This window comes from Pleurodeles waltl, chromosome 2_2 (genome assembly GCF_031143425.1).
Source record: "Pleurodeles waltl isolate 20211129_DDA chromosome 2_2, aPleWal1.hap1.20221129, whole genome shotgun sequence".
Classification (NCBI taxonomy): domain Eukaryota; kingdom Metazoa; phylum Chordata; class Amphibia; order Caudata; family Salamandridae; genus Pleurodeles; species Pleurodeles waltl.
Genome location: NC_090439.1, coordinates 1,104,312,046 through 1,104,337,638, shown reverse-complemented (window position 1 = coordinate 1,104,337,638; position 25,593 = coordinate 1,104,312,046). Strand labels below are relative to the sequence as shown.

At 43.4% G+C, this 25,593-nt stretch overlaps 1 protein-coding gene across 3 annotated transcripts in view; it reads left to right on the top strand.

Moving 5' to 3' along the window:
* Positions 1-25,593, top strand: part of LOC138282889 (1-phosphatidylinositol 4,5-bisphosphate phosphodiesterase gamma-1-like) — a 576,794-nt gene that overhangs the window by 493,518 nt on the left and 57,683 nt on the right. For all 3 annotated transcript variants that reach the window (XM_069220895.1, XM_069220894.1, XM_069220896.1), the window contains 2 exons: positions 6,067-6,230; positions 23,556-23,652. In XM_069220895.1, the coding sequence (XP_069076996.1) occupies positions 6,067-6,230; positions 23,556-23,652 (261 nt within the window). The remainder of the gene's footprint in view (positions 1-6,066; positions 6,231-23,555; positions 23,653-25,593) is intronic.

Genomic DNA, 25,593 nt, shown 5'->3' with positions numbered 1-25,593 from the left:
ACTGAACGAGGCAACCTGAGATCTTTTTCTTGAAGCAATGGATGTGATTTTATGTGCATGCAGACATGCCACCAAGATGGTGTACTCAGGCAGATACAATATATATTTGCCAAGTGCTATGCAAACAGCTTAGTCAACAGTTTTCAGGCTCTTTTGACATTTTACTGTTTGCCATCTCCCTAGCCCAGCAGGGATGCACAGTGGGTATTGTGAAGGATTACTTATCAGCTGTGTCGACTTACATTTGCTACCTGACCAGCTGTCCCTTTTCAAGTCAACTATAGTTATGAAATTCATAAAGGGACTTACAGCCAGGTTTTCAGAAACTCCCCTTATAATGCCTCTATGGGACCTCAACCTAGTTCTCATCTTTCTCGTGCGTTCCCCATTTGAATCCATTACATTGTTGTTTTTTATGTTTTTTCTCGTTAAATATAGCCTTTCTGATCTGTATAACGTGAGCAAGACATGTTAGTGAATTGCAAGCTTTGTGTCAAACACCCTTTCACCTCTGTCTTTCCTGACCAGCTGATGTTAAGAACCAGAGCTGCCTTCCTGTCGAAGGTGGTTACTCCCTTAAACCTAGGCCAATCCATGACCCTCACAACCGTCTTTCCTCCTCTGCACCCAACCAAGGAGTAAGAGCTACTTCATTGTCTTGGCCCTAAAAGAACGGTCAGACTGGATGACCGGTTCTTTGTGGGCTATGTGGGGAAGATGAAACGCAAGGCAGTGCATTAGAGGACATTATCAAGACGGACAATCCTGTGCATCAAGATGTGCTGAGTTCTAGTGCACAAAGAACTACCAAAAGGTATTCAAGCTCATTCTGGCAGAGCCAAGTCTTCTACTTTTCCACTGGCGCTTTAAAGAGTAACTTGGCCTTCCCTCCACACTTTTGCAAAGAATTACTGTTTCTAGTCGGAAGTGAGGAGAGAGGGTCACTTTCCTTGCTCATTTATTAAGGACTTTTTGGTATAACCCACCATCCACCCACCCCATTTTTGGTGACTGCTTGGAAAATCTATTCAAAAGGTGGGGAATGTGCAGGTAGAAATATCCAGCAGAAGAAAAAGTTACTTAACCTTTCGTAACATTTTTTCTAGGAATACTCGATCTAAGTGCAGAACTTCACTGACTCGCCCTCCTCCCTGTTGAATTCTTGGTTATCCCACACATCCTCTTAGTGTGGTACCATCATATTATAAAACATTGCAACTGTCTTCAAGACGTTAGTCCTCCCCTACCCTGGAGGACAACTGATATCAGCACACCGAGGGGGGCGCCTTATGGCTCCAGAGACGTCACAGGTTATTCCGCGCTCTCTACCGGTGTGGGAAAGCTGTTGAAGAGTTTCCATATCAAGACTGGCGTTGGTGATGTTTAAAAGGTGAGGAATCTGCTGGATAGAGTATCCACCAGAAAGAGCTTTACCGAAGGTAAATAACTTTTTCGTTCACTATACAGCCCCATGTGCGCAGTGAGATGTTTCTTTAGAAATTAAGTTTAGGAAAGGGTTACAAGGGACCACAGGTAAAACTCACCCTGGCAATGACAAAAAGTGTTGCGCTTGTGTATACATGTATGTGCATACATATACATATTTTGTGCCATGCAGTCTAAAAAAATGTTATTTGGAACAAATGTGCTAAGAAATATATGATCATTCATTTAATACTACAGTGCAACAGTAAAGTTGCATGTAATAGAACCATAGTGCAGCCTAGCTAACATGACAGCACCAGGCGCTTATGGCCATTTTGCAATGTCTGTAGAAGCAACAAAACTGACTACTCACAAGGCCAATTTAATGTGACGTTATCTCTGGTTACTCCTGGCTAAATATGTTTGTTTATAACTGTTACACATGAAAATACAACATAGCGTAAACTGTGTATGCTGATGCACCAATAGTAATTATATAAGTATGTTACAGTAGTATCATGATACATTTGAGGTTTAGCTCTTCCCGAGTTATTGCCTCTTGTTCTTCCTCAGAGATGAGGTGAAATCAGCCAAAGCACTGTTAAGGGGCATCATTCATACCTTTACTCAAGGTCTTTGTAGTAGTAGGCATGCTCAAGGATTGTATTCACTAATTGCCACTTTTTGTGAAGGCCCAGATTAGGGCATCTAGCGGTGGTGGTGGAGATGGAGGGACAACTAGTGAATGAGCACCAGCCTTCCTGGAGCCATCACTGTGTGCAATGTGAGAGGCATGGGGAGCTCGGCAGATACGTTGTGGAGATACTCTTTAACAATTGTGTGGTTGGACATCGTCAGGTGCTTTGTAACCATTTTGTATTTTGTCATTAGTGGTTAAGCTTTCTTTTCTGGTCTGGCCAATAGGTGGACTAATGCATCCACTGCTGGGTTCTGTGTTTTTGTAATGAAGCTTTTTACTGAGTTTACACCAGAAAACAGAGCACCTAAGGGATGACGCAATCCGCATCATCAAGTGAACATTCAGAATATCATCATTAACCAGTGACAAGTCATGAAGAGAAGTACAACATCTGCACCACACACTCATATTTACAGATGTCAGATTGTTCACCTAATGCCCCGTATCAACAGATCTTCCTGCTCCCACATCCTCCACGTCCTCCATGGCGTGGTATCCTGCAATGGGAGAATGACCCCTGTAATTGCTCTAGTCAGTCTATATCTTGTAATACTTTTGGGGGCACCCCTCTCCTAGCACATTCATCTATCCAGGCTCCATATCCATTTCCTGAGTTTTGGGGGTTCTGGATCTTTCCAGCAATGGGCAATGTCTCTTTTTGCAACTAAGAGTCTTAGCCATAGCAATGCCAGTTTGAATCTCCTAGAGCCCAAATCACTGTGAATGGGGCCAGTTTAGGATCGGGGGACACCAGCTAACGGAGCACTGCCATTAATGTGTTGAAGACCCTTTTCCAAAAAAAAGGGAAAGTTTGGTGCATCCTCAAGTCATGCCCAAAAACCCTCCATCATGCTTATGACATCTCAAACACTTTGAGGAAGGGATCATTCCTCTATTCCACAAACTAGTTCTATACAATCTATGCCAGGCCCTATATTTAACTCTGTGGTGACCAGTTCAAGTGCCACCAGGCCAGATTCCCGGGCTGATAAACTAAGGGCCATTGAGTTTGGGAACCTCTAAATATCTGGATTGGATTTTTCTTAGCTTCACATACTTGAATACTCTAAATTCAAAAATATTCCCCTTGGTCAGTCTGGAAATGAGGCAGCATCAGTTTTCTTCTGCGGAACACATTCCTACAATCATAGTTTTAGTTGAAGCTGGACTTTTGATAGCAATGAAGGGACAAAGGACATGTTCATCATTGCAGTGGATGGCCTCAAGGGCTCCTCAAACATTTATCTCTTCTGATCTACCAGAAGATCATAAACAAACTCTGCAGGCAGCCAGAACACCTCCCACTCTTCACACTTCTATTATGAAATGGAAGTGCTTCTCATTGGGTGCCCTTTCAGTTTGACCGCTCTTGATGCTCCCTCATGAGGTTCTACATTATCTTCTCCATCTCTCAAGAGCACAAGTTAAGTACATTTCTGTCACAGGACATCTATCTCACAGTTTCTGTTTCTTAAGAAAACCTAATTGCCCAGCTTTATTCTCTTCCTGAATAGTCAAAGAATTCATGAAGGCGCTCTTGAACTTTTCCATCAACAGAAAAAGGCCTCTGTATCATTGAGAGCTTAACACAGTGTTATCATCCTTCATGAAAACCTCCTTCAAGCCTATCCATAGAATTTACACCCAGCATTTGTCTTGGAAGACTGATTTTTTGATTGCCATCCCATCAGTCAGAAGAACAAGCGAGATGCAAGATTTCTCTATGAAAACCTTATGAGATTCCTTCAGAACCAATCCAAGCTTTATCTACGCTTGTCTTCTTTTCATGTGAATCAGTCCTTGTTCCTCCCTTCTTGCAGCAAAGTACAGCAGCTATATTCTGTCAACATTAAAAGATTTTTACAAATCTACATATAACATCCTTGGGGATTCCACCATTCCAATTGACTCTTTGTAGCGTGGGACAAGAAAACAAAGGCAAAGACTTTTCAGAATGTGGTTTAGCAAAACTGATTGTCACCTGCATCCTTACAGCTTATGCTGAAGTGGGCAGACTGACTGCTGACTAGTGGGGTCAGAGCTCACTCTGCCACAGGGATGGTAGCCATTGCGTGCTCATGTTGCCAAAGTACCCATAAGGAGATCTGCATAGTGTTTACTTGAAGGGTGACACTTATGGTGAGACTTTTTCCTTCCTACAGCTGGCTTTTCCTATGTTAACCTTTATTTTAGCAATGCTGAAGAAGAAAAAGTTACTCGCCTTTCACTAGAGTTAAAGTTTAGAAGTGGAGTTAAGAATTGTACATCTACATTTACCGTTATATACTTGACTATATAGTGATAGTCAATATTCTGGCTTCAAGATCAGTTTATTTGAAAATCTCAATAATCTGTAAGTACACCATCTCTGTATAGTCTGACCGTGGATGGCAAGTGCATTCGTTCTGCTGCTAGCGGTGGCCCTTTATTTCACAATATAAAGGTAGGAGACCATGAAGGAATGGTCCGACAATGTCTGTGGTTGGACCAACGTGTTGGAAGTATTGAGCATGTGAAGGACTAGTAACTGAGGTCTGTGTATCTGCCGGAGTTGGGCCACCCACCACCTGGTTGAAGCCCAGGGCCTCCATGTTTTTGAGGTAGTCCAATGCTGTTGTTTGGACTCCAGTCTATTAATCGATAAGTTAAAATCACCTATGACGACAGTTGTCTTGGCTTCAGTCAGGAGTTGGAGGGTCATATTGAAGAATTGATTAGGGAAAGCTGGATTGCATTCTAGAGAGCCCTGTGCCAGTCCAAGCTGTTGAAATTAATAATGCATCAGATAACTACACATTTGAAGGATGGATACACTGCACTAGGTAGTTCTGAGAATGTAAATTCAGCTGTGTGGACTATCCCTTCCCCTTTTTTAGCCTCTCTGCCTCTAGGTGTGATCTTGTGGCTTGGAGAGATGAGGTTAAGCATGGGGGGGAGCAAACATCAAATCAAGTCTTTGTGGTGCTGACTAAGTCGTGGTTCGTTTTGCAGAGGAGGTTGTTAGCATCTGGGGAATGTTAATGAGCTGAGCGGGTCATAATTTTATGTCACGGGTGAGGTCGTTTTGAAGGAATGGCTTGACTGAAACAGCTTGCCACAGAACTGTCTCATGCTGACTGAGCCTCCTGCAGTTTTAGATTCCTGTTCAAAGTAATGATGAGGTGCTGTACTAGATTGTCTCAGAGAGTGGCCCTTAACATGCCCTAAAGGGGGTACAGAGGGAAGGTATGCCTTCCGGCCAGTAAATCCTCACAATCTGAAGTTAATAGGACATAACTAAAATTCTGTGCCTGGCAGTTACATGAAGGGAAATACTATGAGGAGGCTTTGAATCGTTCATCAATGACTGTGAAGGGTCTTTGCACATGTTATGGGAGCTGACTCGCAACAGATATGTTTAGTAAAAAAAAAAACAATAGAATTAAGCTTCCCAACTGTTCGAATACTCACAGACAATGAGGTGCTGTTGACGTTTGGAAGGCCAGTCACCTTTAAAGGCAGTCCCAATACAGGGATTTCTCATGGACCTGGTAAAGTAACATTTATCACACTTTCTTGCCCTCTTTGCCCATGCATTAGAGCTTATCAAATACAATAAGGTATGATCTCTGCATCCACGTCCAGTACGCCACTAAAGGGAGTTGTTCCTGGCCCTCTGAAACAAGTCCGTAATTTCTTTAGGAAGTAAAGAAGCATGGGTGGAAGATAACTGCTTCTACAGTGCATGTGACAAGTGCAGAGGAGGTGGCAGCACAGTTTCATTGGTACCTTGTTATCACATTTCACCTCTCCATCACATCACTTTTGAAAAGGAGTGCCCTCCTTGTGCTCCCTGAGGTTAGCAGTTGATCATTGGGATTAATGAGCAGGAATGTGTGCATCAGCTTCACTTGCAATTCAGTTGCTTGAGTGTTGCTGTAATGGGATCCATTTTCTTGTAGTGATCTCCAAGGAAGGAAGGAGCTCCAAACCCTTTGTGTTCACCATCCATTCCCAGCAGATGTCGCACCCAACGCAGTCGCTAGATGTGGCTACAGACACTCTGGAGGAGCTCAACGACTGGGTGGCTAAAATCAGGGAGGCAACGCAGAACGCAGATGCCAGGGTGAGTGAAAGAACTTTGCATTGTGTGAATCCGTTCATCCCTTTAAGTGAATCATATGTTTAGCATGTTTGGGAAATGAATCTATATATTGAATGATGTGCTCATAGTAAAAATTGCAAATGTGGGAAAAGTAAAAATAAAATGCAACAGATCAAAACAATTATTTGAATTAACAGTTGTGGTTATGAACATAATGCTATTAAAAAATGACCGATAAGATGCACAGGCAAATTGTCCACTAGAAAGTAGAACGAAACGTTGGACAATAGTTCATTCAAAGGAAATAAAACATGAACCTTGTTTGAACAGTTTTAAAGATGCCATTTGACTGGTTCAGTGGAAGTTTTTCTTGCAGTATGGGAGCTAATCATGAAAAATATTCTTCCCTCTTCTGTTGTGACTTCCTGTCAGTTAGATCATACCAGCTGATTTTCTTCTTCTGGTATCTCTGGGCATACCAGAAAATGAGACTATAAATGTGGTGGGGAAACTATGTCCAACTTATATGCTCATGCTTTTTGAGAAGCCTGATTTGGTTTTTGGCACAATATAGAAAACTATTTGTATGCCTCCAAGGCATTTGAAGATTAGATGTAAGAATATAATATATAATAATATATAGTTACTCCATCGTAAACGTGCCAGATAACCTTTCAGCCATATTACAAGTGCCATTGGATATAATGCACGTGTAATACAGCGGTTGGTATATCTGTTACGTTTGTGACAGCGGTTGGTATATCTGTTAAGTCTGCTGAACTCTACATCAGGCCCAATATCTGCTAAGTAGCCAGTGCTGTGTGCTTTCTGTGATTTTTTTATTTTACCATGACAATTGGGAAGCATTGTTACTTGACCTTCATAGCCATCAAGTTGCACCTGATGGCCTTCAGAACAGCTCCTGAGGGCCGCTTTTCACCTCCCCCCCCCTAACTTTACACCGTCCTATTTGAGCTCACCCCACCACTCCATCAAAACACAAAAAGCCATGATAGTAATGTACTCCTGGTTAGAGCTCGCTTCACCACTTGCATCCGTATGTTAGACACCTTTATACAGATCACATGTAGGTTATATGTTGTTATGTTATAGATTGATAATTGAGATATGAACCATTTACTCCTACAAATTATGCTGTCATCCTGTATATGGGATTTATATGTGTGTCTGTACGTCATGGCATTGACATGTTATCTGTAACGTGTCGCACCACTTGCATATTCAATAAAAATGGGTTTTAAAAAAAGGGTGCATGGCAAAACCCTGATTCTATTCCAGCATTTGCCAAGCCTGCTTGTAGAAAGTACACACGTGTGCCATTGGATCTTACATGTCTGACGCTTCACCCAACAAGGCTGTGCTCCAGCAATAGAGAGCTGGAAGGTCCAGAAGCCTTAGGGAAAGCATTTTTGCTTCTGGCAGCTCTGCAATACTATCTAGAAAAGCAGCGTATTTGTTGGCCAGGTACGTCCATGCAAGAGGTGGCTTCACCTCCCACGGCTATGGTAACTGAGTCAAATAGGCAACAGTTCAGTAACTTCAATTCAGGGTGGTATTCCATCTTCCAAGCAAGGAACACAGACCTGTGTGAACAAGAGTGATACAGTGTCTAGAGCAGTGAGCTGCAGTGAAGTGCTCAAGAAGTATGTCTGTGTGCACACAACCAGGTTCTCCGGGGATGTGCCATTTGATGTTAGAATCCTGGCTGGTGGAAAAGCAGAGCCATCATTTTGACAACAGTAATGTTGCAACATGTTTGTTAGTGTTGGCTTCGCCTTTTAAGAAGATCCAGTAAAAGCATAAGTATTGAAGAGGGAATACACTCATCATATTGACCAATAATATCAGCCTCCTTTGTCTCCAGAGTAACACCAGCAAGCAGCCTTTTCGTTCTAGAGGCAGCAGTGGTGGTAGAGGAGGACACAGTGATGCACCTGGCTCAGCGTCTGCAACAACAGCAGCGTAAAGCCGTTCAGACCATCCGAGGTTCTTAACCATGATGCTGCAGTTGGAGGACTAGTGGCATCTTTCTTTCAGAAGTGGGCAGAAATAACTTTGGATCAGTGGGTCTTACAGATTTGAAAGTAGGGTTATGCTCTCCCTTTCCAGAAAAGTTTTCCTCCCATCCCCTCTCAGTATTTCCCTTTTTCCCACCTGCCACATTAACCTCCTAAGGGAGGAAATTTCCTCTCTCTTAAAGAAAGGACCATTAGGGTTAATCCTTCATTTGCAAAGGCCCATAGATGCTGTTCATGTTACTACTTCATGCTGAAGATAAAGGTCTTAATTCTAGTGTGTATCCCGAAATGTTGAACACATATTGGGGGCAAAAGAGGTTAAAATTGTTTCCACTACAGCTGGTTCTTCAGTCCATTCAGGAGTATCCTAGATTTCCAGGATTCATATTTCTGTATTCCAATAGTGGAGTCTCACTTGAAATATTTAAGATGTATTGTGGGAAATATTCACTTGCAGTTTATTTTTCTGCCCATCTGGTTATCTTCGGCACTGAGAACAAATATACCAGTGATCATAGCTCATCCTTATTGTCAGGGGTATTTTCTGTGCCAGTATTTGAGTGGTCAGCTGTAAAGAGCATCCTCTCCCAAGATGTTAGTCACTCTGTTGCACAAGTTAGGGGTCTCACTCAGTGTGCCAAAATCCCAACTTGTCCATTGGCCGTGCCTCCTGTTCATAGGGAAGATTTTGGATATGGTACAGCCCAAGACTTCTTCTACATGGAATCGGTTGCCACAGCTTGATCACATGCTTACAAATTTTTCAGTTTCCACGTGGCCAACAGATATCAATGTTATGTCTTCTGATTTTAATGCCATTGTTTTTTCTGACTCTTCTGGTGAGCTTTTGAATGCAACCACTAAAGTGGTGTCTGAGAAGACAGTGGAATCAATATTGCAGCAGTCTCAAGAACATCATTAGGATCCTTAACAATCTACTCCAGACATGTCACTGACGGATGCTTTAGTCAAACATTCAGGCCTGCCCCACCGCAAATGGTTGTATCACAGATGCTTCTCCGCAGGGTTTCTCTACTCGTGGATACGCTGTTAATAAATGGTCACTGGCCAAGAAAGAACTGAAGGATCACCACCACAGATTTGCCAGATTGCCACAAAGAGGAGAATTTGGCTACTAGCAAGTCATCTATCGTGAATAAAGAATCTGGCAGAGGACTTTTTCTCATTCGCAGAATGTGTTCTATCGATCATGAGTGAGAGCCCACAAGGATGGTGGTGGACGATCTCTTTCCCATCCAAAGAGTTCTTTGCCATGAAAAAGAATGGGAAGTGCAATATATTTAGTTCTCTGTAGTTTCGCGAAGGGGAATCACTGAGTAATGCACATATGCTACTGTGAATTTTCTCATTATACAATGCTTTCCCTCTATTTCCTTGAATTCTAAAGGTTTTGCACGTGGATTGCTGCTGCAGTGCATGGGCCAGGAAGCCTTGGTATTCAGACTTGTTGCATCTCAGTCTGGTTCCCGATATCATATTCCTTTAGGAGAAGCTCTCATGTCTTAGCAGGGGGTTGTTTGCTCCATACCAACATAAAAACAGTAGCAGATTTACTACATTTTCATCCAGCGCAGCAACCAAATAATATTTTTTGGCACACAGCTCTTTCTCCCTTTTTTAGTAGATAGGGCTTTGCATCAAAATGGGTTGCGGCATGGGAACTCCCTTAAATTTCCCCTTGAAACGAAGTAGCACAAAGCACTGAATTGTGCTACTATAGCTGTACTTTCCAGTGCAAGTCAGGATTTACCCTGGAAAGAAATCCCAAAACAACATTTTGCATTGGGATTCCTCACTTTTGTGAGTCAAACCCAGTGTTAGTAATCTGCCCCCATATTTAAAAGTGTGGAACTTAACAGGTTAGCCTTTTCTGCGTCTAACTTTTCTGATAGTTTGATGGAGGTCATGCTTGGATGCACCAGCCACCCACCAGGGCTGTTTCTTAGACTAGATGGTTACTTTCTGCAAGTTTTTGTTGTTTAATTCTGTTGATCCATTGTTTGCACAGATCAGGCATATATTAACGTTTTCCGTTTTGTTTGTATGTAAACGTCCTTCCTTTATTGGTTAAGATTATCTAGCAGGTGGTTCTCCCAAAACCTGGGAAGGACCCTAGTAAGTGCATGTCTTAGTTGCCTCTATCATTACTCCATTTTGACAATACACTCCTGGCAAAAGTGATAGCACCTCGACTAGCCCTGTTGCTGGAGAATATAGTCTTTCCTGCACAATCAGATATTGTTCCCCACATACGATATTTTATTATTTGTAAGGCGGCTGCTGAGACCGTCCTCCCTTGGAAATGGAGAATCGGATTCGGTTGGTATTCTGGCATATCAATAAATTAAGGGATAACACAGTTGTTCCCGTTTACTCAGCGTACTACTAGATACAATCTGGATTGCTCGATTAGGTGGGTGGAGGACTCGGTTCAATATTTCTGGACTGCTATACACACAGATCTAGTAGCAGTCATCAAATGAAACTATGTCCAAGCAGCAAGCAGACTAACCCATCATAAACACGTGGATTAAACTTCCACTTAGTCGGCCAGACAGTGTGGCTCTGATAAAAATGATTCAACTCAATGGGTGATCACAGAGAAACTCCTATATGGACAGTATACGGAGATGGGAGGAATTTACGCTGACCATGTTCCCTCAGCTAACCCCATCCTCAAGGCTACAAACACAGCGTGGCGCAGAGCCCATCGACTACTAGGAGTACACCCCTCCCTGCATACTCAGGCTCCCATAGCAGGGAACAAAAGCATTAAAATAGGAGTGAATATTCTCAGATGGCCTCAATGGTCCGAGGTAGGTATCCACAATATATCTCACACAATAGATGGAGATAGCTTCCGCACATTCGCCTCCCTCAAGAAAGAGTTCGGTATCCATAGTAACCAGGAGTGGCGATATCTACAGCTCAAACACTGTATGCGTAGAACATTAGGAACCCCCCGTGGATGCTCAAAACCTCACCCATCGTCACCTATCTCCAGAAATGGGGCCGACAAAAAGCCGTCATGGCTGGCCTCTATGCCGAATTAACTAACCACCTCTACTCGCAGCCTCTTCTTGAACGACTACGCTTAAAATGGCAGGACACACTAGAGATAACCTATACGGATGAAGAATGGCCAGACATACTAGAAGCCCTCGACAGGGGCGTACGTGAAGCACGCCTGAAATGTTGCCTATTCAAAATCCTTCAGGGGTGGTACTGGACCCCCGTTAAACTCCTCAGGGCAGGGTTGATACCGCACGCGAACTGTTGGAGATGCACAGAGCCCTATTGTGACCAACTGCATATTCTATGCCATTGTCCAATGGTACAGTCCCTATGGGACGCGGTACGCCTCGCCTTATCGGACTTCATACAGATACCAAAACCGACCCCGCCAGCACTTATCATTCTACATGACATTCGCCCGTATCCCTCCCTATCGCGGGCACATAAACGATTAATCCATACGGCGCTTGCCACGACCAAAATATGCATACTCCGGCACTGGAGATCTAGCATTGCCCCCACACCAATAGAATGGATGACGGCCATGTATCAAACGGCCACCCATGAACGAGTGATTTATAACCTACAGGACCAAGCAGAACTATTTGCGGAGGTCTGGCGCCCATTCTTGACGAGACCATGAAGCGATTGGTGGATGACCAACGGATGACCAATGACCAACGATCAATGATTAGGGAATATCATTACCAATTACCCTCTGAGAATCCTAGACCCTGGAAACATATTTAATCTCCTACTGTCCCCTCTCTCTCTCTCTAGCTGTGCTCTCCTCTCCCCTTTCTCTCTTTCTTCTCTCTCTCCATCAACCCACAGGCCTCTAATTTTGACATATGCTCGAGACCCTGAACTACTCAACTTAATAATGCACGTCGCTCCCTAACACAAACAAGGACGGAGAAATCAACTCATATAAGACGTTGTCATTCTTTAACCGACCTCACCATATCTAACATACACACTACCTACCCCTAGATAGTAACTTGCTACAGACGGAGAAGTACAGAATGATTTTCTCTTCGGCCTGAACAAGCTAGTTTCAGGATACAAAGACCCCCTGCCTACCCCTAGTCTCTTCTTCTTACATCCCCCCCCCGATTACCCTTCCTCTTTCTTCCCCTCCCATCCCTCATTTCATATGACAATTTCATCTCTCCCCTATACCAAGATCAACTTCCCCACACTACCCTATCCTCGCCCCTCTTTCTCTTACCCCCCCCCCCACCTGTCTTCCTCTTTTCTTCAAAAATAAGGGTACAAAACTCAACTTTGCAACTAGGAATTTTTACCTGCCTGACAGTACATGCATATATGTCCACAATGGAAATAATTGTGGTAAAAGAACGAAAACAATGTTTTGAAAGCTAAACAGTTTATTTATATGCTGTATGTACCGCCTTATATATTCTTAATAAAACTTTTGAAACTTAAATAAATAAATAAATAAATAATTCAACTCCCGAAATTTCTCTACTTATAAATATGCCCATCCCACTGAGCAAGTTTTAAAAACCTTGTTAATCAAATTGTTATGGACAGACAAAAAACCCTGGATTCTGCTGGGAGACAATGATGCTCCTTTACGAGCTGGGTGGGTTTAAGGACCCTGACTTGAAATGTTATTACCTAGTGACACAGTGTCACTGTTCCTGACATTGGTTTCATCCAGATTTCAGGCTACCTTAATTTAAAACACCATGGAGGGAGCAAGCAGATGGGGTTCCTCTAAAATCCCTTATACCTCAGGGATGCCAAGACCGTGGGGTGAGGGTAAGACAGTAGCAACCACTTTCAGAGCATAGCAGACTGTTTGTCGTAAAAAGGGTACAAAACCCACTCCCACCTCTTACCAATGAACGCACCATGCTGCAGGCTCTGGACAAGATTGATATGTCAGAACCTGGCCACCTGTAGAAGGGTAATTTATTGTGCTAGATCAGTCTAGGGGTATTCACTCTCCATTGGACACGTTCATATATCTCCAGCAGCTGCTCACAGTACAAGAAAAGATCCCAGGGTTCCCAGAGAAACCTTGTGAGCTTACACTGTTGACTCAACTTATTAGATCCCCAGACTCTGCAATGTTTTTCCAAATTATACTCACTACTCTCAGAACAGAACGCTCCACACATCTCTAACAGGCTTGGGAAATAGACACTGGAGAAGAGTAACCTGATAAACAACGGGAGTACTGCTGCACACGGACTAAACTAGTCTCCATGAAGACACCGTGAACCCATCACACAAGCTACTTTACTTCAAGTTCCTTCGTTGGGCATGCTCTTCACCTGCGAAGCAGCATGGAATAGATCAATCTAGATCACATAGTTGTCCTCAGTGCTGAGTGCAGAGCATGAGGGCTCTGTCTCCTAGCTTGGTTGTCCTTCCTATATCAGAATACTTGCATGCGATCACTAGCACCATCTCCAGTATGATTGGCAGCTGATTGGGAACATGGCCATTCAACGACTTGTTGGGATATATTAAGCCAAACCCACGCAAAGAATTAGACAATTTACAGCGCTGGCGTTGTTGGCCAATCTAAGGATCGACATGAATTGGTCCCGGAGGATTGGCTGAAAGACGTAGCTATATGTAATGACGGAATTTAAATTTATGCCACTTTACAGATTCCCACTTGAAGTCCTGAAGATATATGGTCACCCCAAGGATGTCCTTAGCTCGATAAGTTTTGAATGTTTTACATTGCCGAAGTCAGACTGCCCAAAAGGCAATGAAACCTCTTGAACAATTCAATTTGATTAACACATTGAATAGAGTGACCTACAGTTTGCAGACATTAATTGCAACTTGGTTCTTTTACTAAACAGAATGAGTAGCCAGACATGTAGAACTGATAGCCATGTCACTCGGAGGATAGTCCTCAGTGTTGACTGGAGGGTATTACTATAGCCTTAGAACCCGCCGTAGCGGGCTCTACCGGCTATTAAAGGCCCGCTCCCCGCGTTAAATGCCCGAGCCAAAGGCGAGGGCATTTAACAAGGGAGAGGGACTTTAATAGCCGGTAGAGCCCGCTACGACGGGTTCTAAGGCTATTAGAACATTCTGCCACACAGGGCAGAATGTTCTATTAAAAAAAAAAATGTTCACGGAGCCCGAGGGGATTAAAATCTCTTCGGGCTCCGTGAGGCTTTGTTCACAGCTGTTGCTGTGAACAAAGCGAACATTGGAATGTTGGCGCTGCGGGCTTTTACCGGCCTGTAAAAGCCCGCAGCACTCCATTGTTTTCAATGGAGCCTCCAGCATTCCAATGTTCTAATGAATATTGGGACATCTGTCAGACTTTAGACATGATCAATAATTAATGACTGCTATATAGAAGTTGTTGTTTTACTTTACCTGTACGTTTTAAGGTTATTTAGCAGCAATATCTGCCTGTATTTTTGCCTAATCAGGCTTTTTGCTTAAATCACTGGTTGTAGTTAGCTTTATGCAAGGTTTCCCACCACGATTTTATTGTTCCTGTGTGAGGTTTGACTCTCTTTCTAACATTTCTTGTGGGCCTTCATTTTGAAACCTTTCATTTTTGTTCTTTTAAGATCTTGTCATTAAAGACAGTATTTTTATTGGCCATTATTTAGACTGGGAGGGTCAGTGAGTTGCAGGCTATTTATTCTTCTTTGCTTAATACCGTAATGTTTATTTAAGAGCAACATTACATTGAGTATAAACCCCTTTGTTCATCCCAGGGTTCTCTCAGAGTTTCACCTCAGTGGAGTAAATGCATTTCCTTTGTTTTTTCACTCCACCTCATTCTTCTAAAGATGGGGAGCATGTACATCTCAGTTGCTATATACACAGAACAAGCACATTCTGGGTTAATGAAAATGTATTTGTTGGTTATGCAGCCAATAAGTTTGAAAAGACTGTATACAAGCAGAATTTACATGAGTATCTTTCACTGTCAAGCAATTTTTTGACCTCCTGAGATGCTTTCCTTTTCACATGACTGTATGGTTGTAGTCACTTTTGCCTTATTTAGAGGAGCACCGGTATTTATGCAGCGACTACTTGACCCACTGTGCATTCTTTTGTGGAAGTTTTTTGCCTTGCACTACTGTTAGTATATGAGCAGGGGAGTGTTTCCACTTTGATAAGACTGTTCTCCATTCCTTTCTTGTGTGGTTTCTGGTGTACCCTCGCCCATCTCCTGGAAAGATGGATTGCGAGTGGATTACATAAGGAACCTGGGGGATCATGCGTTCATTAGAAGGAAAAGTTATTTGCCTTTCATAACATTCTTTCTGATGAACGGTTCCACTCCCGCAGCCGTCCCATCTATGTTTCTAGAGGATAGTTGTTTTCAGAATATAACCTTTTAGTTGGTCTACTTACTGCATATTTGCCTTGGTAGAGGCACATAAATAACACCGGAACTGCTGCCACCAGCACCAGTGCAAATTGTATAGTTGTTGCAAGGTTACTCACAGTTCATGTGGCGCCATTTTTCAGGTCAACAGGAGCCACCTGGCACCAGCATCTGGACAGGGTACCTGGAAAAAAATGTCTGACTCCATGCAGGCGCCTGGAGGGAGATTTACATTTGGTGTTTGTAGAAGCTCAACCACCCATCGGAAAGAATGGTTCGATGGCATGTGTAGCTGCAGATACACATGTTGTGCATAGTCCGCCGTCTGGTGTTGGGTCGGAGTGTTACAAGTTGTTTTTCTTCGAAGAAGTCTTTTCGAGTCACGAGACCGAGGGACTCCTCCTCCTTTGTTCAATTGCGCATGGGCGTCGACTCCATGTTAGATTGTTTTTTTTCCGCCTTCGGGTTCGGACGTGTTCCTTTTCGCTCCGGGTTTCGGGACGGAAAGATAGTCAAAACTTCGGAAAACTACGTCGGTATTGTTTCGTTCGGTATCGGGTTAGAATAGAATCGACACCGAATCGTGAAGAGCTCCGGTAGCCCTTTGGGGTAATTTCGATCCCCCGTCGGGGCCTGGTCGGCCCGACCGCGTGTAAGATCGACACTGATGGAACGGACCCCGTTCCGATTCTGTCCTAAATGCCACAATAAATATCCATATACAGACCAACATTTGGTCTGTAACTTGTGCCTGTCGCCCGAGCACAGGGAAGAGACGTGTGAGGCCTGTCCTGCGTTTCGATCCCGAAAAACGCTCCGTGACCGGCGAGCCAGAAGATTGCAGATGGCGGCCACGCCGACAGGACAACGAGGGTTCGAGGAACAAGGAGAAGAAGAGGAAGCCTTCTCCATTCATGAATCAGACTCGGAAGAATTCGACGTCGAAGAAACCGTGAGTAAGACGTCGAAGCAAGCACCACACAAGAAAACAGACAAGGCCCATGGGACGCCACTGCCAACAGGCCATGGCTCAACCCATAAAGTAGGTGACCGTCCATCGGCACCGAAAAAGGCCGAACCGGTGCCGAGATCATCCGACTCCGGTCGAGACACAGGCACGCAGCAATCTCGGGACCGAGACAGTGCTGCCGAAAAAGATCGACGCCGAGACAGCGGAACCGAAGCTGCTCGACGCAGAGACAGCGGCACCGAGGATGATCGACGCCGAGAAGGCTCGACTCCGAAAAAGAGGAAATACTCCTCGGAGCCGAAAAAAAGCCAAGACACAGTTTCGGTGCCAAAACGACCGGCAACCGAACCGACTGCCAGCTCGTATTCAGAGGAACAATCACTGTCCTCTCAAATGCGCAAACACAGATTTGAGGAAGAGTTGCAGACCACTGACGTGGACCACACACAAAAGCGGATCTTCATACAAAGTGGGACAGGGAAAATCAGCACCCTTCCCCCAATCAGGAGAAAAAGGAGACTCGAGTTCCAACAGGAACAAACACCACAAACAAAAGTGGTTAAAAAGGTAACCCCGCCACCCTCTCCTCCACCTGTGGCTCATATATCACCGGCACAGACTCCGTCACATTCACCGGCTCATACCACCATGAGCCAAGATGACCAAGACTCTTGGGACCTGTACGACGCCCCAGTATCAGACAATAGTCCTGAGTCGTACCCTACCAAGCCCTCACCACCTGAGGACAGCACAGCGTATGCACAGGTGGTAGCTAGGGCAGCAGAGTTCCATAACGTGTTGTTACACGCAGAACCTGTCGAGGATGACTTCCTTTTCAACACCCTCTCTTCCACCCATAGCACCTACCAAAGCCTGCCTATGCTTCCAGGAATGCTAAGGCACGCAAAGCAGATCTTCAAAGACCCTGTCAAGAGTAGAGCGATAACTGCAAGGGTGGAGAAGAAATATAAAGCACCGCCCACGGACCCTACTTTTATCACCTCACAGCTGCCACCAGATTCAGTCGTGGTAGGGGCAGCTCGCAAGAGAGCCAACTCGCACACATCAGGCGAGGCACCACCTCCGGATAAGGAGAGCCGTAAGTTCGATGCAGCTGGGAAAAGGGTCGCAGTACAAGCTGCAAACCAGTGGCGCATCGCCAACTCTCAGGCGCTCCTAGCGCGATATGATAGAGCCCATTGGGACGAGATGCAGCATCTCATCGAGCATCTACCCAAGGAATTTCAAAAACGGGCAAAACAAGTGGTTGAGGAGGGACAAAACATCTCCAATAACCAAATACGCTCCTCTATGGACGCAGCGGACACAGCTGCAAGAACAATAAATACCGCAGTAACCATTAGAAGGCACGCATGGTTGCGCACATCTGGCTTTAAACCGGAAATACAGCAAGCGGTGCTCAATATGCCGTTCAATGAACAACAATTGTTTGGTCCCGAAGTCGACACAGCAATTGAGAAATTGAAAAAGGACACTGACATAGCCAAAGCCATGGGCGCACTCTATTCCCCGCAGGGCAGAGGCACTTTCGGCACCTTCCGCAAAACAACCTTCAGAGGGGGGTTTCGGGGTCAAGCCACACAAGCCGGTACCTCACAAACAACACCGTCTACATACCAGGGACAGTACCAAAGGGGAGGCTTTCGGGGCCAGTACAGAGGAGGACAATTCCCTAGAAACCGGGGAAAATTTCAAAGTCCAAAAACCCCTCCAACCAAACAGTGACTCACAAGTCACTCAACCCCTTCACACAACACCAGTGGGGGGAAGACTAAGTCAATTTTACAAATCTTGGGAGGAGATAACAACAGACACTTGGGTCTTAGCAATTATCCGACATGGTTATTGCATAGAATTTCTCCAACTCCCTCCAGATGTCCCACCAAAAACACAGAATATGTCCAAACAACATCTAGACCTTCTAGAACAGGAAGTTCAAGCATTACTGCAAAAGGACGCAATAGAATTGGTACCATGTACACAAAAAAACACGGGAGTTTACTCACTGTACTTTCTAATACCAAAAAAGGACAAAACACTGAGACCAATCCTAGATCTCAGAACACTAAACACCTACATCAAATCAGACCACTTTCACATGGTCACGCTACAAGACGTGTTACCACTGCTAAAGCAACAAGACTGCATGACAACCTTAGATCTAAAGGACGCGTATTTCCACATACCGATACATCCCTCGCACAGGAAATACCTAAGGTTCGTATTCAAAGGAATACATTACCAATTCAAAGTGTTGCCGTTCGGTATAACAACCGCACCAAGAGTATTTACAAAATGCCTGGCAGTAGTAGCTGCACACATCAGAAGGCAGCAAATACACGTATTCCCGTACCTAGACGATTGGCTAATCAAGACCAACTCCCTAACAAAGTGTTCACACCACACGGATTATGTCATACAAACCCTCTACAAACTCGGTTTCTCCATCAACTATACAAAATCTCACATTCTGCCGTGCAAAACACAGCAATACTTAGGAGCAACAATCAACACAACAAAGGGAATAGCCACTCCAAGTCCACAAAGGGTTCAACATTTTCACAAGGTTATACAAGCCATGTATCCAACACAAAAGATACAGGCAAAGATGGTATTAAAACTCCTAGGCATGATGTCCTCATGCATAGCCATTGTCCCAAACGCAAGACTGCACATGAGGCCCTTACAACAGTGCCTAGCATCACAATGGTCACATGCACAGGGTCATCTTGTAGATCTGGTGTTGATAGACCGCCAAACATACATCTCGCTTCTATGGTGGAACAGTATAAATTTAAACAAGGGGCGGCCTTTCCAAGACCCAGTGCCACAATACGTGATAACAACAGATGCTTCCATGACAGGGTGGGGAGCACACCTCAGTCAACACACCATCCAAGGACAATGGGACGTACATCAAACAAAGCTGCATATAAATCACCTCGAATTGTTAGCAGTATTCCTAGCGTTGAAAGCATTTCAACCCATCATAACCCACAAATACATTCTTGTCAAAACAGACAACATGACAACAATGTATTATCTAAACAAACAAGGGGGAACACACTCAACACAGCTGTGCCTCCTGGCACAAAAGATATGGCAATGGGCAATTCACAACCACATTCGCCTAATAGCACAATTTATTCCAGGGATCCAAAATCAACTAGCAGACAATCTCTCTCGAGATCACCAACATGTCCACGAATGGGAGATTCACCCCCAAATTCTAAACACTTACTTCAAGATTTGGGGAACACCTCAAATAGACCTATTTGCAACAAAAGAGAACGCAAAATGCCAAAACTTCGCATCTAGGTACCCATACAAGCAGTCTCAAGGCAATGCTCTATGGATGAACTGGTCAGGGATATTTGCGTACGCTTTTCCCCCTCTCCCTCTCCTTCCATATCTAGTAAACAAATTGAGTCAAAACAAACTCAAACTCATACTAGTAGCACCAACATGGGCAAGACAACCTTGGTACACAACACTACTAGACCTGTCAGTAGTACCCCATGTCAAGTTACCCAACAGGCCAGATCTGTTAACTCAACACAAACAACAGATCAGGCATCCAAACCCAGCATCGCTGAATCTAGCAATCTGGCTCCTGAAATCCTAGAATTCGGACATTTAAACCTCACACAAGAATGTATGGAAGTCATAAAACAAGCTAGAAGACCATCCACTAGACACTGCTACGCAAGCAAATGGAAAAGATTTGTTTGCTACTGCCATAATAAGCAAGTTCAACCATTACATGCATCTCCAAAGGATGTAGTGGGATACTTACTACATTTACAGAAATCAAATCTAGCCTTCTCTTCCATAAAAATACACCTCGCAGCAATATCTGCATACCTGCAGATTACCCATTCAACTTCACTATTTAGGATACCTGTCATTAAGGTGTTTATGGAAGGCCTAAAAAGAATTATACCACCAAGAACACCACCTGTTCCTTCATGGAACCTCAACATCGTCTTAACAAGACTCATGGGCCCGCCTTTTGAACCCATGCACTCTTGCGAAATGCAATTCTTAACGTGGAAGGTTGCATTTCTCATTGCCATCACATCTCTAAGAAGAGTAAGTGAAATTCAGGCGTTTACTATACAAGAACCTTTTATTCAAATACACAAAAATAAGGTAGTCCTAAGAACCAATCCTAAATTTTTACCAAAAGTTATTTCACCGTTCCACTTAAATCGAACGGTAGAACTACCAGTGTTCTTCCCACAGCCAGACTCAGTAGCTGAAAGGGCACTACATACATTAGACATCAGAAGAGCATTAATGTACTACATTGACAGAACAAAACAAATTAGGAAAACAAAACAACTGTTTATTGCATTTCAAAAACCTCATACAGGAAACCCAATATCAAAACAAGGTATAGCCAGATGGATAGTTAAGTGCATCCAAACCTGCTACCTCAAAGCAAAGAGAGAGCTGCCCATTACACCAAGGGCATATTCAACCAGAAAGAAAGGCGCTACCATGGCCTTCCTAGGAAACATTCCAATGAACGAGATATGTAAGGCAGCCACATGGTCTACGCCTCACACATTTACTAAGCACTACTGTGTAGACGTGCTATCCGCACAACAAGCCACAGTAGGTCAAGCCGTACTAAGAACTTTATTTCAGACTACTTCCACTCCTACAGGCTGATCCACCGCTTTTGGGGAGATAACTGCTTACTAGTCTATGCACAACATGTGTATCTGCAGCTACACATGCCATCGAACTGAAAATGTCACTTACCCAGTGTACATCTGTTCGTGGCATTAGTCGCTGCAGATTCACATGTGCCCACCCGCCTCCCCGGGAGCCTGTAGCCGTTTGGAAGTTATCTTCAACATTTGTACATTTGAAAATATATTACTTAAACCTTATTTGGTACATACTTATTCAATCCATTGCATGGGCACTATTACTAACATACACAACTCCTACCTCACCCTCTGCGGGGAAAACAATCTAACATGGAGTCGACGCCCATGCGCAATGGAACAAAGGAGGAGGAGTCCCTCGGTCTCGTGACTCGAAAAGACTTCTTCGAAGAAAAACAACTTGTAACACTCCGACCCAACACCAGACGGCGGACTATGCACAACATGTGAATCTGCAGCGACTAATGCCACGAACAGATGTACACTGGGTAAGTGACATTTTCATTACCAAACATGAATCACTTGCTCTTCCGGTTATAACTTGCTGAAGAGGCATAAAATGATTTGGGATACTTCACTTATTTTCAGGGATAGATTGTTCTTTCGGACTGTCAGGAGAACTCTTGACCGGTCGGTTCCTCTGAAAGGCTTAGGGCTCTGGTATACTGACCAAGTGCTCAGGGATACAGTATGTGTTTGACCATGTCTGACTTTCTTTCCACTAAGCCAAGGTTTCTACTTATAAGGATGTGTATATTTTTACTCTCTCTCCCTCTGTGTAGCTGCCTCCTTTGCTTATGCTCACTGATTGGCCTTTTCAAAGTGCACCAGGCCAAGGAACTGCATAGAAGGCTGTGTGACAGTAACTATGAAAAAGCTCTCTCAAAATGTGTCTGCCATTTGTGTTTAGCACTCAGAAACGCTTCCTCAATCCCAATGTACTCTAAAAAACAAGCAACTAAAGACGTGTACAGAGCTTTCTGTTCCACTGTGTACTGTAATAGTAAGTTCTGTAGCTTAATCAGAGCTCTGAAAATTGCAACAAGTTTGTGTAGTGGAAAGAAAAAATAACTTTTGTGCATCCTCTCTTGCGTGGTATAAAATTGGAAAAGATAGCAAACTTGAGGGAATTCAAAGCATGAGACCCATTGGAATCTCAGAATTATGCATGCGACTGATGGAATGGGATAAAGTGAAGACATATGACGAACTGCAGATGGAATTTGAGCTATCTCTGTATACCACCAAGACATTAATTGAAGGTTACCTTGAACATGCACTGCTAGAAGTTAGAACAGTTGTGGTAGAAATACTTGAGGATGTAGCCTTTCAAATAAATAACAATGTTATCTATAACTTGAAGAGTTGATGAATCAGTGTCCTGAGGGAAAGGATTGAGGGATGCATGTCTGTTGAAAAATGCTGACTGGGAAGATATAGTGGCCCACCATGGAGAAGATGCAATTCCATTCAGTCTTTAATTGATTCAACTTATAATCCTTCACAGAGTGTATCAACAGAGAGATCTTATTCTGAATGGACTTCACTAGGGCCCAACTTGCATCAGGTGTAAGTAGGGGATTGCCTTCTTCTACCACACTATGTGTAAATGTGGTCCTTTCAATTTGTACTCAGCAAATATATGTACAGAATTGGTGAAAGCTCTCTGGGTAAAAAAGAATCTTAGTCGATGAATGGCCATGAAGAAATCCTCTGGTATAAAACATGTTGTATTGCTTAGCCTTAATGTGGGCCAAGAGAAATATTGTGAAGTATGCACTGACTCCATGAATTGATGATTGGCGACAAAGGGTGGTTTGGTGTACAGGAAAGGAAATATCCGTTAATGTAGGGAAAGATTGTCTGAACAAAGGGGAAAATAAATGGGTTGCCCAGAGGGAGGCCTAGAGTGGCTTGCACAGGTTCATGCTGAAATCAGAGCTCAAACCTGAGCTCGGAGCGCAAACAGGCATATTCTAAACTGACATTGAGATCGGGGTGTGATGTTGTCTTATATGTATTTTGAAGAGAAAATAATTGGGAATGGGAACATTTTGCAAGGTTTGTGTATTACTGAAGCAAACATCTTGTATATGATGTACGACTTTTAACAGTGCAAACATTTCTAGTTCTCGTATAGGGAATCTTGTATGATTAATTGAAAATCCATTAAAATTGTTTAAGACACATTTTAAGGTATCCCTCCTTCTAAAAGGCCACACTTCATGTCACTCTGCATTTTTATTTTCCCAGATGCAAGAGGGAAAGATTATGGAGCGACGAAAGAAGATTGCCCTGGAGCTCTCGGAGTTGGTTGTTTACTGTCGGCCCGTGCCATTCGATGAAGAAAGTAAGAATAAGTCTGCCTCACTAGCCAGTGCTCATACGTGCCTCTTCCTTTTTATTCACCAAGTCTCATAACATCACATCATCATGGGTTTACAACTTCTATCTCATCCACAGTCTTGTTTGGATAGTAAAGGGAACCTGCTGAGCACACAGTACACTCCGGTCCACAATCCAATTCAAATTCAATACAGCTACAAATTAAAACCTCACATAACATTTCTGCTGCACAGACTACCTACTAATCAGAATAGCTATTTTTGAGCATAACTAAATCCTTCCTTTTTTAATTAAAGGGGAGATCTCAGAAATCCCAATCTCTGCCCCATACTCAAATTCCTCTTTGATTTTTGTGTATTTTCATACGTGAGCAGCACTATTTTGTGTCCAAATAATTTGAGGCCCACATTAGCTCTGTTAATCTAAATAGAAGGGCTTGTTCACAAGCCAAAGCTTTCTACCGGGTGATATTTGTGTCTTCACCACTTGAAAGAGAACCACGGTTGCCGATTGCTTCCTCAATTAGCTACACCCACTGACTGGTCAATGGACAAATCTTTCACTCAACATTATTAATCCAACACCACTAAAGCTCCTTCCGGCTTTCTCACCATCCTAAGCAGCCTTGAAATTGCTGCATGTATTTTTACTCCTCAAATCTTGGTCTTTAGTGCCCGATCATCCGATTTCTGAATGTGCTCATTCTATTTTCGTGCTAAAATCTTTGCAGGTTTTTCTTGCTTTGATTGCCACCAGCAGTGTCCACTGCCAGGTAGTGTGGAAGAATATTCTCATGTGGCCATTTAGCTTTTTTCATGTCTCACCTCGAGATATGTTGACCTGTTTGTCTGCTTTCCACCATCAACTCGTGCCTCGCCATTATGTCCTAAATAAGCTGACTTAGACCCACAAATAGTAGCATCATTCCTGCTTTTGTTTAGTTAGGAAGTAGTTGGTAGTTTAGTTGAATTTCTGGCACTCTTTTTTGCCTAAACCTTCTTCCTGTACCAAACTGTCCTAATTTGTTACCTTCCTTTTGCACAAATTTAGCATGTAGTCAAAATCAGATAATATAGAAACCATTTTTATGGAAAGCTTGGATACTTAGACAGACACATTTTGCAAAAACGTGAACATGTGCAGTTTGTATCTGTTTAAGAACAAAATAGGTCAAATGTGTAATATGGTTGGGAATTATTCACAAAGAATCATTGTAAGATGCTGCCAGTAAAGATACTTCTCTGGCTGTCAGTGTTCCACGTTCTCCTGGCCTCCCCACTGCAACCAGGGTTACAAACACAAAGCAAGGACCACGTCTGCTTCTTACAACACTGTTTTCCTGGTACATACAAACTTATTCTCACTCTTATCACTTCCTCCAAAATTATGTTTACATTTCTTTTATAAAAAAATGGTCAGTGTCAAACTCCTATTAAGTAGCTACATATGTAGGCCTTCTGGCTCCTTCTTCCAATTCAGGCATGTTGTCTTGTGTCCCCCTCATTTGTAATTTTAAAGGGCAGCAAGGAAAACTCAGTGATTCCGCTTTCAAACATGCAACGTTTCAACAATTGTCTGTAAAAGGTTCTGAGATTATTGTAGCAAAGAGAGCTATCACTATGTGCAATGATGGTTAGACACAAAACACACCATAGTACGTGCTGAAAGGTTGTCCAGAGCTAACCATACCAACATTTTGCCGTTAGGATTCACAACAGCTCCAAGCCTGAAGCTTACAAGTAAAAAAAAAAAAACATCAGCCCTGACTCTAAATATATACTTTGTGGTACTTCAAAACAAACTACAATTTGCAATTCACAAACATACTTATATGTGCAGAGTTTTACGCCACAACTGCGGAGTCTATGCACATGTAAGTATACGTTTTAGAAGTAGATGTGGGAGATACGGGGGGAGGGCAGACTTACTACTAACAGGAGGAGTA